Source organism: Rhinolophus sinicus, chromosome 1, assembly GCF_057876585.1.
Source record: "Rhinolophus sinicus isolate RSI-liver-muscle chromosome 1, RSI-T2T, whole genome shotgun sequence".
Lineage (NCBI taxonomy): Eukaryota > Metazoa > Chordata > Mammalia > Chiroptera > Rhinolophidae > Rhinolophus > Rhinolophus sinicus.
The window spans coordinates 69,755,328-69,775,382 of NC_142501.1; the positions used below are offsets into that span (position 1 = coordinate 69,755,328).

Here is a 20,055-nt window from a genome sequence, read left to right on the forward strand (position 1 = left end):
TTGCCAAGTTGCTTTGTTTTTATCATCATCGTCATCATCATCATCATCATCATCATCATCAAATCAGAGCGACTACAAGGAGGAAAGTACCAGATTATCTAATAGTATATTTCCCAAGTTTCTGTGAGGCAGATTTTGGCAAGAGAGTGAAAACATCTCTCCAAATAAAACTTGGGGCCATTGTTTCTCAGATGCTTCTGATGTATGACTGTTGCTCGAGACTTAGACAGTCTCTTTGATTGTTCTTGTCTTCTTGCTGCTTCACCTGTCATTCCTAAGGAACGGTGGCTATTTTAATTGTAGTCAAGGTAATTTGAATTTAGATCTTATAAGGTTTCTTCTCTTTTAGCAATTTCCCACATTCCTGACAAGTGCTGTTTAGAGTGTCAGACTGTTTCATAGCCCTGACTTAAGGCAGGGGAAGATGGATTAGAAGGTAGAAAACAAAACAAAAAACAGCATGTATATTACGTAGCCCTCATTTCTTTTTGTGTTATAAGTGAGAGGTTTGAGGACTTTAGATTAGAGGGCTAGAAAAATTGCTGGAGGTCTACCTCTAATTAACTTTAAGAACAGTTTTACATCCCTGATCCATAGACGAAAGGACAAAAATAGTGATAAAAAAGGGCCATGAGAGTCTGCTGGGTGGGTGAACAGGGGTGAAGGGTAAATGTGTAGAGATTCTTTTCTCCTCTATCTGATCATATGCTACTTTGTCATGAGGGTGGGCAGGGCATTTTATGTTTCGAATAGGTTCTTCCAGTAGGGTGAATACTGCTTCCTTAACAAATAAATGAAGGAAGGAAGGGAGGAATAAAAAGAAAGTAAAGTAAAAGATAAAAGTAACTGCAAAGGTATTCTCAAAATGTCTTTTGATGTGTTTAAAATGAGTGCATGAATTTGTGAAAGGAAAAATGTGAACAAGCAAAGCTGGTGCCTACAGGATGCCAGGAGAGTAGATAAAAACCAAAAAGTGTTGTGAAAAAATTGACCGGTTGCCATCATATGATTAATCTCCTTTGCCACTTTACTGATGCTATTATTACTGTTTTTCAATGAATGCTCATTTCCTGGCTTGTGTAACTTTAGAGCTGCACATTGGAAGTTTAGAAAAGTACAGATAAGCATGGAGGTTTTTTATTTAACTTTTTATTTTCAAGTAATTTCAAACTCTCAGAAAAGTTGCACGAATAGTATGACAAATACCCTTCTTCCAGACCCCTGATTCAAATTTTGCCAATTATTCTAATAATGTCCTGATAGCGAAAAGGTCCAATTTAGGACCACGCATTGTACTCAATTGTCATGTCTCCCTACGCTCTTTCAGTCCAAAAGTATTCCTCTGTCTCTACTTGACTTTCGTGACCTTGACATATTTGAAGTATGTTATTTTATAGAAGTTTTCTAAATTTCTGTTCATCTGATATTTCCCTTGATTATAACCAGGTTATGAACTTCTTTTGCTGAAATATTACATATGTGATCTTGTGTTCTTCTCATTGCATCCTGTCAGGAGAAACATAATATTGATTTGTTCCATTACTGGTGGTGTTAACTTTGAACACTTGATGCAAATGGTATCTTTTGGGTTTCTCCACTGTATAGTTATTTTTGCTTTTCTTTTGTAATTAATAAACTCTTTGTAGACAGATACTTTGAGACTGTGTAATATCCTATTCCTCATCTTACTTTCATCCACTAATTTTAGCATTTATGGATGTGTCTTGTCTGAATTCCTTCTACGTTTTTAGTTGAAATTCTAATCTTAGAGGTTTCTTTCCTTCCTATTTATCTAGTCACGTCTTACTTCAGTGTGGATTCATGGATTCCTATTTAATTCAGTATATTATAATCCATGGTCCTTATTACTTATTTTAATGCTTAAATTGTCCCAGATTTTGTCAGTGGGAGCTCCTTCAAGGTGGCTCCTATATTCTTTGGTTATGTCCTCATCATTCTTTAGAGAACTTTCTTATTTTCCGGCACACAAAGATGTTCAAAACTCATTTTATTCTCTCCCTGATCCATTTTTTAGACTCTCCAGAGCCCTGGAAAGATGTATTTAGAAATGAAGCCTTGGGCATTAAGTATACTCATTACTATGTACGTGTCATTGCTCTCAAGTTCTCTTAATGGACACACACATACATGTACATTTGAATATCTATATCTATAAAACCATATGTTTAGGTCCACTGTGCAGACTTTAGACTTCCATGTATATGTACATATTGTTGTATGAGAAAAGACACATGCAATCATGGTTTACTACTTTCTGTGAGCTGTTTAGGGGATTTTTCAAGGGCAAATTTTTCCATGGGTGTTTCTTACTTTGTATGCCAACTTCACAATCTAATTCCTGTATAAAGTATTACTCCATTGTATGGCCTAAATTGTCTCAACATCCAGCCAAATTCTTTCTCCAGGAGAACATATCACTTCGGGTTCCACAATTGGAGCTGAGAGGATAAGATACTGATCTAGATCTTATTTACTTACCGCTGGCTTATTCAGGGAATATGATATAGTTTTTGTTTGTTAGATCATTCCCTCTAAAATGTAGATAAAAATGCTTTCAATAAATACTCGGATACCATGTTTCTAGACCAGAGCTAGGGAAGAGCAGGGTCCTGGCTATGGGACCAACTCCAATAAGATGGCTCACTGGGGCATTTGTAGGAGGCCAAACTGAAGAGCGCCCCTTCAGGAATGGAGGCCAGAGAGTCCTAGGAGAGAAGCCTTAAACAAGAGAAAGCAGTAATAAGGGCCAAGAAGCTGATGACAAATACTACTGAATGGAGCATTTGTTCATTCATCATACAATTATTAAGGACTCAGTATATCCCAGGTATATAGATAAATACATGTGTTTCCTGCCCTGAAGCAGCTTTTATTCTAGTAGAAGAGAGTCATGCCACTAGTTGCAAAACAAGATATCTTAGAAGTCTTGCTACAGTTTTTAGATTGTGAATTTTGATAGCTGTTGCTAAAGTACTTTCCATAAGATTCATATCAATTTATAATTGTAGAGCTGGAAAGTCATTTCTAAATACTACATTTAAAACTCATTTCACACAATATTTTATGGGTTTGAAAGGCACAATTTAAGAAGAATTTAAATAAGAATTTTAGACCTACCTAGGATATTTTTTCCCATTCTTGAGTTGTTTTACAAGTACCAAGGAAGTAGACAGTAGTTTTCTGAGACAAAAAAAAGCTTAGTGCCTAGTGGCTGTGTTTCTCTAAATCTTGATGATACTGGACTGAATTTTAAAGGGTGTGCAAAATTACCTACCTTTCCGTTAAAGCACTGGTAACTTGTTATTTTGTTTACTTTTCATTATCGGTATCATTTTTGAATGGCCATTGGGTAAATGAAGGCTATGGAGTTTTGTTTAAATTGGTCTGGACTTTACAAAATCAGGTGGTTAATTTCATAAGACAGGCTGTTATGTGACTGGCAGAAACCTATTTTGATGATTAGGAAGAAATTACAGACTATTCTTAAGAGCTTATCAATAAATAAGCACTAATATCTGTGACATTTACTTTGTTCAGAATTTGACTTTTTTAAAATTGGGATTCAGTTGTTTCCTTTTACTTTTTAGATACTTTATTGTTTATTAGTGAGCCATCTCATATAGTCACTTCTCTTTCCTGACATACTTTCAATGCTACAGTGTTTGTGGGCAAAGATATTTAAAAAGCAAGTAAATCACCATGATGTTCTATATGTTATCTTTGCTAATAACTCCTTGCGCAAGGACTCTAGACAAATAAATGACAGCATGTGGATCATTTAGAATGGTTTTCTTTTTAGAACCAACTGTCTGGGAATTGAAAAATTCAAAGTGCTTTTTCATGGCATTATTTGAATTCATTAAAAAAAAAAATCACTTCATTTAGACCTGTTTCTGTGTCTCCTCAATTTGCCCTCCTGAGTAAGAACTGGAGAATGTGGCACTTCAGGAAAAACTTAATTAAGTCAGTTCACAAAAGAAAATTAAAAGATAAAATCCTCAGGCCTGATCCTTTTTGGAATTGTGGAAACATACAGGAGGTGACGATCTGCAGCCAGCCCTCTGCCTGCAGAGCAGAAGCGCCCCTCTCAGGCAGGAAAGGGCCAGAAAGGCTGGTGAAGTGAGGCTGAGGTGGAGATCACAATTCATTCTCTTATTTTAATGCAATTTCAACTTGCAAGTACGTCCAAGGTGTGTCAGGAGCATTAATATTTTGAGCCTTAGGCAATCAGATCTGAGGGCCCATTCTGTTCAATTCATAATGAGGATTATATTTTATAGTGTTGCCAGGACTTGATTATTTGCACATCCTAGAAGGGATAGCTTCTGCTCTGAACATTTAAAAGAGAACGGCTATAGAACTCTGAACATTAAACAAAGAATTGCTACAGGTAAATCTCATAGAAATAAAGAAATGATCCTATGATTGTGGTTTTAAGAATTATGTATTTGGATGACTATCACACCAGCAGTGTAGTTTGACTATGGTGGCAATCAGTGAAAATGAAAGAGTGACACAGAGAACTGTTTGTGTACTTTATAATATTGTAGGTTAGCATAGTGACAAATAAAACATTTTATTCAGACCATATATTCATATCTATCTCTCTATATTTATACATAAATATAGAAAATAAAGACACATACACATCCAAATAAGACATAATGATTACAAAAAGTGTCTGTAAACATTAATGTTAACTTGTGGACATACATTGATTTTAAACACATCCTTTACTTTAAATAGCTTTGATTTTCTGTCTAGAAGATAAAAGAGAACATTAATAGCTATTGCTTACTAAGTTTACCTAGTTGAATGTTAGCGCTTCTAAAAACGAGTCAATATTTGTTACTTTTGCACATTGGAAGATTAAAGGAATAAATGATCCTTTGAAACTGAAAATGAAATTCTCCAAAATGTCAAGAAAGTATTTTGCTCAGTCTCATTTTAAGAGGAAATGAATAGAGATCATAAAAGCCTTCTGACATTAGAATGAAAGGCTGTTGGTATATAATGTAACCCAATGAATTAGGATCTGCTTAATTTGGAATCCGTGAAAGAGTAAATATGAAATATATTTTGTTGCTTTCAAACTCATGGTGAAAACCCCACATGTTTAACATGAATATAATAAAAATGAGAGAGGCTGAAATTCATTCCTGTTGTTAAGATGTGTGGTGGGTGAAGGTACCACTTGTTTGAATCTAGTGCAGCCCCTCACTGCCAACGACAGCACAGTGTCCTAGGAATCTTCTAGATGGCCCTACACAGCTGCTTATTTATTAAGCTTTATTCGGTTTAAACCGAAGGAAGACACACCTTTATTATTAAAGCTGAAGTTGAAGCATGAGCAGAAAGATGGTCACAACTTTTCATGGTCACCAGATAAGAAAACCCTTTTCCTAATTATTTTTTGGGTTAAGCTCCAAGAACAAAGACTTGTTCAATGATCGTCATGCAAAGGTTAAGTGGAGGACAATAGATTGAACGTTGCCATTCTAAGGCATCTTTTAATTTGCTCCTTTACCAAATCCTTGGGAAACTGGATATGTGTCAGAATGTCATGGACAGATTCAAATATCAAAGGGCAGAAAAATTAACAATTAAAATGCATTTTCTGAATTGGAAAGCACAATATATTACTTTCAGAGACAAAGTATAAGACTTGCTCAAGTTAAAAATGGCTAGAGTTAAAGTCTAAAGTTTTTACAACCTTATTATTAGTATTTGGCTGATGTGGTTGTATAATAAGATTTTAGCAAGCCTATAAAAATACTTAGAATGCTTTTTTTTGGTTTATGTGTTTCTAGCATAGGTAACTGATAGCTTATGACATTCAGGTTATAGGTCAAATCTGATGCCGTATTACACATCCATGGAAAATTACTTTTTGAATAATGTGATATAATCTTCAACTCCTAATAGGGCAAGAGGAGTTCAGATATGGACATTTACATTTCAAAGTGACCAGATTACACATGATTTTTCACTTGCTCTGAAATAACTCCATAAATGCAATTTCAAATTTGTTTCTCCATCATAACAGAAAAAAACTTAGCAATAAATTCTAACACATTTAGTTGTTTTTAAGAGGAGAAACTATTCTTTTTTGTTTGGCTATTCAAAAGATTATTATAGCATCTCTAATATATGGAGAATGTTAGGGAACATGTAACACATTTCCTGTGTGTCTCCAATAAAGGAGACGTTTCAATATACTGTACAGACTTTTCCTTATTCTCTCATAACTGCAGCATAATTAAAAAATAAACTAAGTAAGGTAACTCAATGCAAATTCAATCTGATGGTAGAAGGAAGCTGCATTTGAAACTAAATCAGGTACAGGAGCTTTTTCTAAAATAGGATTAAGCAGTGTTTCAAATCACCTAGAATCAATTCTCACGGGATGCTGTTGTAGAAATGATACTGAGTTAAGAAAACATTTTTTTCTTGTGGAAAAATCATAAGTTAAAGCTTGTCAATTATGTTATCCAAGATAAGTTTGGTGCTTATCCTGTAAATGAACATTGATTTTTGTGTAGACTCCAATATTTCCAATCTCTGAGAAACTGTTCTGGTGTCCGGGATGGCCAATTGCAGAATTATGGCAAATATCTTCTAGTGAAGTGGTTGCTTGTCTGAGAAACAAAGAAATTGCTTCACATCTGAGTGTTGCCACACTGTTTTCTAAGGCTAGCTTTAACACAGCGCGGTTGGGGGAGGGGGCGGGGAGGGGGGGGGAAAGAAACCCAACCTCAAAACTCTATATATTTATTGTTACTGGCTAACCCACAAGGTGGCACTAAAGAGAAAAGTGACAAAAAAGATCACAGGCAACTTTTATACTAAATCAATTCTGCTATGAGAATTAAGCCTATTTTATGACATGATCATCCAAATTTTAATATACTAATAAGTCAAAACATATTCAGGTATGTTGCTTTTTTCCTATAGACTGTTTTGGAGTGAAAAGATTTCATTTAACCAAGCAGCTGGTTATTCTCAAAAGAATTAACTTGTTTGAATATTTCTTTGTAATAGTTCTTTTTGTAGGGAAGTATTTATTCCCCACCAGGTGTAGACTCCACAACCACTGTATGGTTATACATTATGACCATTTCTTTTGTATGTTTTGTAGAGTGTCTAGCACTTAATGTTCTTAATATAAATGTAAAAAATAATCTATTTAACATTATAATATCTATAGAATAATGATATATGTAGACTTTTAATATTTGTGATAATAGTATAAAAATAACTTTTTTCAACCACCAAGAAAAAGACATTGGAGCCAAAGTCTAGTTTGAATTCCAAGAATAATTCTTGGATCTCCAAATACATATTTCACCTAACTTTCAATGTCTCTGGAGAGTACTTCCTGGATGTGAATGGGGAAATGTTCTCAAGAAACCATGTATAGAGAAAGAAAAAATGGTATGCTATTGACATAGCTTTGGTATATAAACCTGAAAGTAGAGGATCCTTAGTTATATTAGGAGGAATGGGGTCTTCTCTAGTAAGCATCTCTAATTATGAGCAAGAAGGTATATACCAAAAAAAGAGGCTATTTTTCACTTCATGATTAAGAGATATGCTATTCATGCACAGGTCTACGAGTAAAACTTGAAGGGAACTGCTATAATTCATCTTTTTTCTTAGTTTCAAAGTAGGATCTCAATGAGTTGAAAACCAATGTAATTTTAATTTTTACTATTGTGTAATATATATGTAGTTTGTGAAATATTTTCTAACTGAAATGTTTTCTCACTCAGAAGTGACTGCATCTTTGACTAGAATACTGACTCAGTGAAACTATATATTATGTATTTTATATTATATTATTAAAAATAAAAAATACTCTAGATCAAAATCAGCTTTCAAAAACTTGCATAGAGGTGTATGACATCAAGACTAGTGATTTTTTTTATTATCTAAAAGAGAAAACCTTCATTATATTTCTTTTTTTACAATGATCATTTGCTACTCAAATTTAAGAGAATATTGTAATTACCTGATTTAAAGAGTTGTAGTGATTACCGTAAGTCAAACAAATGTCTATCTGTAGTAAAATTCAGGTTTTATGAGATAAACGATATGTTTTATTATTAAATTGAAGAAGAGTGAATAAAATGATTGGAAAAAAGAAAAAACGGATTAGAAGATATATATGTAAGAAATAAGCAAAATATTTTATGTCTTTATGTGACTTTACATATATATATATATATATATATATATATATATATATATATATATATATATATATATATATGTTTGTAGTGGATACTTTTCATGGCCTGAAAGAGGTGAGTCACCTCTTTCATTTCACATAAATTTGAGTTGTCAAATAAGCCTGGGTCAAAGATACATTTTTTTAATGCATTCAAGAGGTAAGATTTCTGAGGCATATAAACTGCTTGTTCTGCAGTATGGATATAAGCTGTAGTCAACTCTTCCAACTACTTAGTTCTCCATCTAGGATGAATAATGCTCTCCCTTTTTCTTTCTACTATTACTTTATAAAATTGCAATTATGATTCTGCTCAGGGTCACATTACATTTTCTCTATTTTTTCATTTCATTTTACAAGTACAGACGGTGTGAAAAAAATGTATACACATTTTGAGAAAGGAAAAAATTGTATTGAAATTGTAATACTCAATGTATAGCAATAGCAAACGATGAATACAAGTCATGTGTATACATTTTTTTGGCACTCCTGGTATCTAGCACGCATCACGCACCAGGCACTGGGTCCTCCAATGAGGATGGAGGCCATCTTTCTCTGGTTCAATGCTATATACCTCTAGCACTCTGCCTGGCACTGACTTCTTAATTTTCACAGCAAATACCAATTTTACAATTGGATGGTTTATATCTGGCTTACCTTTCGGGAAATGGTATGGCATAAATGGTTAAATGGACAAGTGAGGAAGTGACATTGCCTAGCTTCGAATTTCAGTTCTGCTACCTACTAATTAAAGTACTTTGGGCATTATGTTTCATCTTTTTGAGCCCCAATTTCCTCATTTGTCAAATGAGGTCAATAACAGCATTGACCTCATGGAGTTATTTTACTGATTAAATAAGGTAACATAAAGTACTTAGGCATTTTATGTCTGACACAAGGTAAGACCTTGAAAAACTTAGGCATTATTAATAATAATAATTGTTTCTGCCATATTTATCTAGAAACATGGATTTGAATGACTTAAATTCATGGTAAAACTATATTGGTATAATTACTATTTCCATTTCTTGAGCTACTAGACAAATTGACTAGTTCAACAGGAACATCTCTGTAAAGTTATCCAATTTCTTTTCTGCTTGTAGAATTTGGTGTATATTATGTTTGCAAGTTTCATGAGTAAACTACAAATATGTCCATGATACATTCTTTGACTTTTCATGGAGCTTTCTTACTGAGATAAACCGAAGAGTCCAAAGTGAACATTGAAGAATTTTAAGCTAGTGTTAGAATCCCCAAATAACAGTACAACTTTCTTGAGATCCTAATTCTCTCGTCTCTGGATATAACATTTATTATTAGAATTGGGAATAGTACTATGGATATTTGGTTCTCCTTTTCCTTATATTTGCTACTGAGAAAGGCCCTTTTTATGCTGTAAGACTTGTTCTGTTTTGGTGTAATCATAATTATGAGACTTTCCTAGGACTAATAACATGTTGTTATTAATAGGTTAGTATATGTTTTCTTTTTAAAAGAACTTTATAATCTCACCAATTTTTGTGAGAAAAAAGGACACAGTCAGATTTAGATATAATTTCCATTCAGATTAATCTTTTTAAATAAACGGCAGTCAGACAATAGTTAAATCAAGGTGTTAATTTTAGTTGGCAAACTACAGACATCATGAAATCTCACTGTCTTAATGACGGCTAATTTTAAACAGTTCTCCTGTTTCCATCTTTAAGATCCTAAAGGAATGTTCTATCTAGAAGTGTGTTTCTTACATGAAGCCCATCAACAATGTTGACAGATACAGTGGTCAAATGGTATGAAAATTTGAAATTATGCAATATAAAAACATCAATAAAGTCTGCAATAATGTTTTCTCAAATTAAAAATTTCATCAAATCACAATCTTAAATTTCAAACTGCTGTTTTATTATTGCCACATGGGGGCACCACTTTAGCTGCTAAACAGAGACTCCGCCATTCATTGTCAACACTGGTTCTCCAATTACGTGAGGTCTTCAGGAATATATCCCTATCATCAACTATATCAGTCTCATTTTCACTGCCAGAGTAGCAGGGGTTGTTTCCTTTCCCCCTATATTTTTTGCTAGTACAGGGTATTTTTGTAAAGGCTCTTTACCGATTAAAATTTTAGTTTTTAATTGAAATTTCTTGCTTCTCAGTGAAGAAGATTAATTAAAAATCCCTTGAGAGTGTAAAGAGACTAATGTACCAGCTTTAGAATTTCGTTCATAGAATTTGAGGACTGGAAGAGACTTCTGAGGATACCTCATCTAACTCAATACATCAGCACTCCAAGAAACTGAGCCTTGTAACTAGGTTAGGATAATGTAGGGAGGTGAGCGCAGATGGGGACGTTCTTTCTCCTGAGCCAAGATGCCTCTGGATGCGAAGGGGCTGAGAATATAAGGACACTTAAGTTGTGCGTCTATACACAAACCAGTGTGAAAAGAAAAAAAAAAAAAAGCATTTCAAGTGTGAACAATCAAAGAGTAAAGATTCTGAAGCCAGCTCATTCACTGAAGGTAGTTCATTTTGATTATTTGAAGGACTAAGGTGTAGATTAAATTAAAAATAACTTCTGTTTGATCTCGTGTATATTAAGTATTTAGACTGATTTGACTTTTACAAGTGCCTAAATCAAATATGGCCACAAAATGGCTTCAAAGACATTTATTAGCTACTGAATGTAATCATAAAATTCTCCCAACAATAAATGTGTTTCTGAGAGAAGCATCCAGCACTTTGCAAAGTCTTATTCCACTGCAGGGCTCTAGCATTGGCAAAGTCAAAACTATCTCAAATTTAATGATCTACAACACTAAAGGCAATTTCTTCATAGTTATCAGTGAGTCATCTATTTAATATTTTTGTTAGGTACACAATCTAAAATTTTTGCCTTTTTTTGGGGGGGGTTTGAGGGTAGAATGGTTATTCTCTAGAAAAATATTAAAATATTTTTTTTTGCCAAATTGCTTGCTTCTCAAGGGAAGGGTGATACATACTTTCAGAAATTAAAAGAAATAAAAATTCACTGGGACCCTTTTGTAACATCTACACGAAAGAATTATTTACCCACTTGGCCTTGATATTGAATTTATGGGATAAAGTTACATTTTAGGGTAATCAATGTTTTAATAAGTTGTGTCCACTCTGTGTTAGTAAGCTGTGTCCACTCCACTTGGTTCCCCAAAATAATCCACCCCTAATTTAATCACAGTCACTAGAGACTTTATTAATTGATATAGTCTTTAATTCTGAAATATTTGAGAGTTGCCTTGTAATTTTCCAGAGTACATCAACACATTGAAAAAACACAAAGAAGGACAGAAAAAGCCTTCTTTGAATCTTTTCTTGACTAATACCATTTTAGAGAAAGGTCTTCAACATTTCTTAGTGGGTGACCTCTTCTTCTAGATTGTGGTTCTCAGATTTTGGTGGGGGAGGAGGGGTTCTACATGCCTCTGATAAACCAAATGAGTTGAATCCATGGATTTTAGATCGATAATTCTGAATAGCCAGATTCATACTCTGAGGTCACAGAAGTCTGGTGACCTGCTAAGAGTCACACAGCTCTGTTTTGTCTGCCTGTACTATATTTCCTGATTCTGTGGAAACAAATTAATGAACCTCAACTCCTCAACTCTTAAAATGCATATAGCCAGATACATATGGACAGCAAGAGCACACAGCTTTAAAAACAGAGCAGAAAAAAGTAACTTGAACAGAATGTGGCATTTCCCTTGGTCTGTTGTTAACGGCCCACATATATCTTAAAAAAAAAAAAAAAAAAAAACAACCACGCTGGCACTTCTTTTCATCATCATTTAAAAATGATTCAAATGGACATTTAGAAAGTGTGGCATTGGGAGTGTTTCCCATCTGGGGATAAATGGAAAAGAGCTTTATCCAGCAGAGCTGTGTTTTCAGTGGTTGTCTTGCTAAAGTTGATGTGTATTTGGTCTCTTCTCTTTGGTCATGCCTTTAAAGACAAACACGATATTTTAATTATATATTTTCAGGACTCCAAAGCCAGTAGCATTAAACATTCCTTTTTGCCTTCTTGTAAGAAAAATAATTATGGACATGATTTTTTTAAATGCCTTCAGAATTTGAAGATGTGAAAGAAACGTAAAAAGGAATTCATTCTTCTTATTCTGCATTTTATTTTTTTTGACTCGGAAGCCCATCATACTTTGTTTTATTAAAAACTAGAGACTCCTGCCTCTTAGCTGTTACCTTTGGGATAGCTGTTTCCTAAACATTGTTTCAATTAGGGTTCTTCACACAAATTCTGAGGGTTGGATAGCCCAAATACTCTCATATACTCTGCAGTTTAAACTTAGACAAGGGTCCATAACCAGCCAATGCTCTATGAACCTGTTTCTAGGTTCCTGTTGTCAGCATCTATTGTTAACTGTTCTAAAAAAGTTTAAACAATTCTCATGATAACACTGAAAACTGCAAAAAAGTAATTGTGGCTAGGTGAAGTGAAATATATTTATTCACTGTTCTAATAAGTCTAAAATAATGAAGCTCATCTTCCCAGCTTTTCTCAATCTCAAATTTTTGGTCCTGAAATGCTACATTGTAGGCATTTTAGTTTAATTATTTCCCCAGTCTAAAAATTGAAATTATTCGATGGGAAAGTATCTCTTTTATTTAGCCTTTACTTTTGGAGGATTATAATGTTTCACGGCTAACTCTTATTTTAGTACTGCACACCTGGACACATCATGCAGTATAATATATAAAGTAAGGCTTGGGAGAATTTATTTCAATTTACATACAATCCTCCAAATCCTCTGGCGAGCTTCAGGTGAAATCTGACACGACCATGTCTCCCCAGCAGGATCTTCCTTTGCTCTCGGTGATAATAGCCTGAGGCTTCAACGATCCATCCAGAGAGGCCCAATGGGGCTAAGAAGTCGGGAAGCGGGGTGACTGCGGGGCTTGTTGCGCTGAAGATTTACAATGCACTTCTTGCAGAGGGCTCAGCAACCCCCTCTGTGGCTGTGGGTGTCTGGTGTGACAGAGCGGAGAAAAGCTCTCTAATCTCCCAGTGCCTGCCTCTGCCTCCCAGCCGCTCCCCTCCCTCCCGCCTTCCCTTCCCAGTCTCCTAGCGCTCTCTTGCTCTCTCCTTAGCCTTTCTCGGGGAGTTTCAGTCCCTGAATGCAGCCAGAGTAGCCTTGGCAATCTAAACCTGGAGCCTGTGTACACACACACACACACACACACACACACACACACACACACACGTGCGCACACACAGGCACAGGCACTCGCACACACGCACGCCGGCTCTCCCCGCCGGGATACTGAGCGAACCCGGAGCTTCATCTACCTGAAGGGATGGTCCGGCCGGACACTTACTCACTGGGCATCTCCAGAGGTCGGAGCAACGTCGTAACGAGGGAGGCTCGTTGTCCGATCTGCGACCTCCCGCCGTTTGCCGCCACCGCTGCTTAAAGTGTCCAGGGTGGAGGAGAAGGCTTTTCCAGGGCAGATTCCCGGCGCAGTTCCGCGGCCCTGGGACTTCGTCGGCTGGTTCACCGCGGTCTCTTCTCCTTCAGCCATCCTCTGGTCCCTGGCTGCAGGGTGCACGGCTCGGGTGCCTGGGCTGCTGCCGCCGCCGCTGCTGCTGCTGCTGCTGCTGCCACGAGCGTATCCCACCCAGAGGACTGAACACTGCTGCTAGGGTGGGGAGAGAAAGCGGAAACCCTAACTTCCCTTTCCACCACTCCCTTTCTTTTCCAGCCGAGGACCCACTGTAAGGCTCCCGCGGGAAGCCAGGCGAAAGCTTGGCACAGGGGAGGGTGAGCCCGGAGCCGCAGGCGCACAGGGGGCTGGAGCAGCATGTGCCCTGGCGCCTGGTACCCGCCGGAGAAGTAGAGCGCGCGTTGGGGAGAGAGAGCGGCTTTCCAAGTTGGGCGCGTCCCAGAGCTCGCCGCCCCGCGCTTCCGCCGAGGGTGTCAAGAGAGAGGCGGGGCTGATGGGGGACACCGAGGTTGCTGTCGCCTGCGGCTAGAGCCCGTCTTAAAAGCATCCAGACCAGCATCTCCAGGGTCCCAGCTGGCGTCTAGTCCTCCGCCCGGGTGCACTCTGTGATGCCTGCGCTTGCAGGGGCCCGCGTGGCCTGCCCGCGGGGGGTGCCGGAGGGGGCGGGGGAGGAGGAGGAGGAAGCAGTGTGATGGCCCTGGACGGCGAGCGGGGGGAGCAGGAGGAGGAGAAGAAAAAGAAGAAGAAGAAAAAGAAGAGGAAGAAGAAGGAGGAGGAGGAGGAGGGGGCTGAGAAGAGCAGCTCAACCTTCACGGCCACGATGGGAGAGAACGAAGCTGCGCTCCGGGCCAGCGGCAGGGGGCTCTCGGACCCGTGGGCAGATTCCATGGGGGTGCGACCCCGCACCACGGAGCGCCACATCACAGTGCACAGGCGGCTCGTACTGGCCTTCGCCGTGTCCATCGTGGCTCTGCTTGCGGTCACCATGCTCGCAGTGCTGCTCAGCTTGCGCTTCGACGAGTGTGGGGCGAGCGCATCACCGGGCTCAGACGGCAGCCCCGCTGGCTTCCCACCGCGCGGTGGCAACGGAAGCCTTCCGGGTTCCGCCAGGCGCAACCACCACGCTGGCGGGGACTCCGCGCTGCCGGAGGTAGGCAGGGAGGCCACCCCTGGGACCCCGTCCGCCCAACCGTCGGAGGAGGAGCAGGAGCAGTGGCAGCCGTGGACGCAGCTGCGCCTGTCCGGCCACCTGAAGCCGCTACACTACAATCTGATGCTCACCGCTTTCATGGAGAACTTCACCTTCTCCGGGGAGGTCAACGTGGAGATCGCGTGCCGAAACGCCACCCGCTACGTCGTACTACACGCCTCCCGGGTGGCAGTCGAGAAGGTGCAGGTGGCCGAGGACCGGGTGGCTGGGGCTGTCCCGGTGGCCGGCTTTTTCCTCTACCCGCAAACCCAGGTCTTGGTGGTGGTGCTGAATAGGACCCTGGACGCTCAGAGGAATTACAACCTGAAAATCATCTACAACGCCCTGATCGAGAACGAGCTCTTGGGCTTCTTCCGCAGCTCCTACGTGATCCACGGGGAGAGAAGGTACGGAGGGAGGCGGTGCCGGGCACCGCCCCACCCCGCAGGCTGCTCTAACCGCAGGGCGGCCGGCGACCCCTGGGACCCGGCTAGCTTCCGATACCCAGGAAGAGAAGGGTGGGGGCAGGAAGCAAATGTGGGGTAGGACCATCACCCAGAACCCTCAGGGTCACCCAGATGCCTGAGCTCTCACTGCTGCCTACTTCACAAACTCACTCACCAGTGGCGAACGGTGAATGCCATCTACCCCTTCTTTTAGTCTAGAACTAACCCCCGCCCCAGCACCTCCGCTGCCATCGCATCAAAGTTTCTTAGCCAGCAAGGCACACAGCTCAATTTCAAAGGGTAGCATCGAAAACCTGCCAAGTTACCGTCGAGGGAAAATACAAAAGTGCCAAAAGGCCAGGGCAGCAGGGCAACCCCGGGAGATGTCAGCGCAGGATAGGGCAGGGAAAATCCCCTCTCTACTCCCACCTTATAGCCCCCAAGTGCCCACCTCGTCTATTCTCTGGCAAGCATAGAGCAGAGGATGGGATTTAGCTGCATAAAGTTTTCCAAAACTGGAAGTTGCTCTTCGCAGTAGTAAGAGCCAGTCCCACTGACAGACTAAGTGTGTGTGTGTGTGTGTGTGTGGGGCAGCTGCCATGGTCATTGCCAGCAAGAAATGTTGCAGGTGTTGTCAGCTCTTTCCTAATACAGTTAGAACTACAGTTGTTAGTATGTGAGTTACTGCCTCTGGAAACGGCTCCAGTGGTGAAAGGGAAAAGCTAACAGCCTCAAATGCCTTGCTAGCGAGAGCCTTGATGCTTTTTAGATTTCGGAAGTATTGTGACTTTCTTTTTAAAAAAGAGGCTGTGGGTTGTTCACCACTTGTTTAGAGCTGAGACTTTGGAGTCCAACAGAACTGGGTTCGAATTCCAGCTGCACCTCTAGCTCTGGGGAAGGCTTGAGCAAGTTGATGAATCTAAGTCAGTAGTTCTTGACAATGACTACCTCTAGTGCTTATTAACTCAATCGTACAAGAACCCTATGGAGTAGGTGCTACCAACACTTCCTATTTAACGATCGGGAAATGGAGGCAAAAGTTAAGTAACTTGTCACATAGTGAGTTCACAAAGCAAGGATTTTGACCCAGGCAGTTTGGCTCCAGAGCCCATATTTTTAGTTTTAATTTAGGGATGGTAATAATGATACTGTCTTCATAAGATTGTTGCAGGTGTCCATGAGCTAATGCATTGAAAGTCACTTTACCCTATATCTGACATTTAGAGTGTCCCCCATAAATGTTAGCTATTATGAGTCTCTGGTGGTAGTAAGCCCTCTAACATATTGTTGAGTGAATAAACAAGTGATTCTTGCTTTTTGCCCTAACTCATTACATTTAAAATAACTTCAATTAATTAAATGACTATGGGGCTGGTGAACAACCAAAGTGATTTTAAAAATGAAATCGACAACCTTGGGAATTAGTAATGATGCCACTGGCAGAGCCTCTGTTCTTAAGTCATTTTCACAACCGCAGAAAACTGGGACTGAGCAGCCCAGGGCACCTGAGGTCAGCAGTCTTATCAGTGGTCTTGAACTTTGGTTTTCTGGTACCTGGACCAGGGCTGTCTGGAAACTCTCAGAAGTTGTTATTGTATAAGAGGCTGGGGAAATTGCAGTGTGTTACGGGAGAACACAAATGTTTTATGATTTATAGAGTGCTATGAAGTAACCTCATACAAATAAATTGCCCAATGCTTCAGTAGTTGTATGATAGTTAAAATCTCCTATAAGAGAATGTGTCGATTATTCATTTTCCTAAGATCAGATGTGGACAATTTAAGCCCCCTTCCACTACTTCCTCCAACATATTCTAAAGAATACAGATTAAAAATATTTTAAACCCATGATCATATCAAATATGGGGGAAAGACATAGAAGGCAAATTTGCATGTTACGTTTAAAAACAAGCTTGTTATATTAAAATGACAATAGTGGGAGCTGCATATCATTACTGATGAATCTGTGGTGAAATAAATACTTTCAACAACTCCTGTTTTCTGAGCCATGCCAAAATATATTTGGTGGAACTGAGCTTGTTTTGGTCAGTGCTTTCAAATTAACAAGTCTCTTAAAAAGATCAGATGTTTCTGCTTGACCCATAACTGATTTTTTGTACCCCTGGTACATATTTGTATTCAAACTCTCCTTCAGTTTTCTCCCAAGATGTAAATAACTTGGTTGAAAATTTAACCTAGTGCATATGTGGCTAAACTCTGCATCCCAGTACAAGTGCAGGATTCCGTGTTTCTGGAGATCCCAGGATGGTTTTATTTCTAAACCACATCTTAGAATCTTGTTCTTTTTTCTTTTTCGCCATTCAATAGCAGAGTGAATATGATAATTTCTTGGATGTTTCTACTGGAGTTGATAAGGCAAAGGAAATAGAAAAAAAACATTTCACAACTATGTGAACATTACGTATCTTAACCTTTTTTAAAAATCTTTTTTTGGTGATTGTGATTACTGTACCTACTTGGAGCATTTTTAACATGCCAGTATGAGGAATTGAGCGAGGGCTGGACTTTTATTGGTGATTTTGTCCCCCAAATGCAACGTAAATCGATATTTTAAAATGCACTTTCTAAAAGAACACCTTTGCAAACTCTGAATTTTTATTTGATTAATCATTAAATATCTTGGTTTTTAGTTAGTCATAATTTTTGCCAATTTAATTATCAGATAATTTCTGTAATAAAAATAAATATTTAATCTGCCACGGGGGAGTCACACTGAGCCACTTGAAATGTTTAGAAGAGTAATACTACAGTTCAGTCCACTTGCTTAGCTTATGTGGAAACAACTCATTAATACCCAATTAATCTGATTCTTTGACTCCTTCCTCAGAGGTCTGAGAGAAAGAATTTAGATGAGGGCAGGAAAATTAGATTTTACTAGGTGTTGTATACCTTTGAATCCTGGAAGGTTTCATCCCTCACTAGGTAGACATTGGAGGGGGCCTTGGTTTTGTCCTAGGGGGAAAATTTACCTTTCCTTGTTTCCAGACTGATGCGGAGAAAGAGTAGAAGACAAGGTCCTTATGGAAGTCCAGGGTTCCTCTACTTGAGGCAGACCCTCTACTTTTTGGTTGATAATTTGGCTGAAGGGAAAATTCATCACTTGTTGAAAATTGCAAATAAAAAAATTCTCTTAAATTTGAAATGTTTACACACAGCAGTAAATTATCTCCATTAGGCAGAACACATATTCACCTTTTCCTCAAGTAAGTGTGTAGCGGGCACGTGAAAAGGGTGTGGATTTATGCCGTAGTATTCTATAACAGAATATACTTGCTTAGAATTAGGTAAACTGTTCATTTACCTGAAGTAATTGCCGCTTTTGGGTAGCCAGATGGCGAGCATGCCCATGTTCAAAGTAGGGTACCTTAATTTAGATCCAGATGGTCGGATTGAAAGAGGAAATTTACCCAAAGTAAATGAACATTTTATTCACTTTCAAAAGGCACACTCTTTTTCTTTGACAAACTTTGATTGGGTCTATAACATGCCACAGTGCCAGAAGACAGAATAAAAATGGGAGGTCTTTTTCTGTTAAGGATTGTTTAGAGAGAAAGCATGATCTCCAAGTAAAATGGGAAAATAACATTGTGGTTCTCAAAGAAAATTGCAAGAAATGTTTGCAAAAATCTTGTGGAGAACATAGAGGATTTTATGGGTAGGCGTTTGATCTCTTGTGGTATTAGTGTACATGGGTTGATGCCTTGTACTTTTTCTGGAATGAATTAATAATCATGACATTTAATAAAAACAAGAAAACCACCACATTGTTTTTATGTCGAAAGAAACCTCATTTTTCCTATTCACTCTGGTGAGGTGAAATCTTTACATGAGCAAGGTGGTGTATATAGCTCTATAGAAAGGCTTTGAATTGAAAAATCTGTGAGAACCATTTGTTTCTGTGAAAACTTTTTCATATGATGCCTTAATGGATTTAGGAATTGTTTTCCTGTCAGGCATACATAACCATATGGCCAAACTGAGTCTAGTGCTGCTGGATTTTGGTCACAATTAAAAATGCCACCAGTAAACTAAATCTAGAAAATACTTTTTTTAGAAAAAGCTTTGACCATTTCATGACTCATTCAGGGAGGAAAATCTATATAATTGGTGTTTATCTTGCTATGTTTTTTTCATGGTGCCATCTGATTTGATCACCCTGGATACTAATAAAGTGTACACTTTCTCTAAAAGAGTTAAATTAGTTTGCTTGTGTTTTTATTTATTCAAAGCAACTCCAAACAGAGCCTATCTGCTCTGGATCTCTTTCAAGCAAAGATGTGACTAGTTTCCCTGTGTTTGTTTTGTTTGCACAGCATGCTTATTTCCTCAAGCCAACTTTTGCCACCATGTATGTGGGTACAGGGCAACAGTTTAGATTTGCTAGAAGATGGTGGCATTTGGTCATTATGATTACAGGAATAGGACTCACTTATTTAAGCATGACTTCAAAGAATGACATTAAAAAGAGTGAGGAAGACATACTTAACCCTTAACACATCAATGTTTTATAGTCGGTAAGAAAGTGCGTCCCTCCATTACTCCGTGTTCATCCTCCCGCCCACCAACAATGATGATCATCACCATGGTTATCATCATTGTCATTCTTTTAATTCTTTTCATGTCCTTTATATCCTTTTAGATTTACATTAGTGGCTGGGT

The 20,055-nt window shown here is 38.6% G+C and overlaps 2 protein-coding genes across 19 annotated transcripts in view; one reads left to right on the plus strand and one right to left on the minus strand.

Annotated features, from left to right (window-relative positions):
* LOC148759092 (uncharacterized) overlaps window positions 1-15,142 on the minus strand; it is a 40,795-nt gene extending 25,653 nt beyond the window's left edge. For 4 of the 17 annotated variants that reach the window (XM_088800827.1, XM_088800835.1, XM_088800834.1 and 1 more), the window contains exons 1-2: window positions 15,023-15,142; window positions 13,620-13,933 (exon numbers count right to left, since the gene is read on the minus strand). In XM_088800827.1, coding sequence (XP_088656953.1) covers window positions 13,620-13,933; window positions 15,023-15,031 — 323 coding nt within the window. In that variant the 5' untranslated portion in view covers window positions 15,032-15,142. Of the gene's footprint in view, window positions 1-33; window positions 12,225-13,032; window positions 13,266-13,586; window positions 14,309-15,022 lie in introns of those variants that run through there. The other 13 variants (XM_088800843.1, XM_088800839.1, XM_088800837.1 and 10 more) reach the window with 10 other exon arrangements.
* Window positions 14,300-20,055, plus strand: part of TRHDE (thyrotropin releasing hormone degrading enzyme) — a 364,858-nt gene continuing 359,102 nt past the window's right edge. For both annotated transcript variants that reach the window (XM_019748962.3, XM_019748963.3), the window contains exon 1: window positions 14,300-15,337. In XM_019748962.3, the coding sequence (XP_019604521.2) occupies window positions 14,433-15,337 (905 nt within the window). In that variant the 5' untranslated portion in view covers window positions 14,300-14,432. The remainder of the gene's footprint in view (window positions 15,338-20,055) is intronic.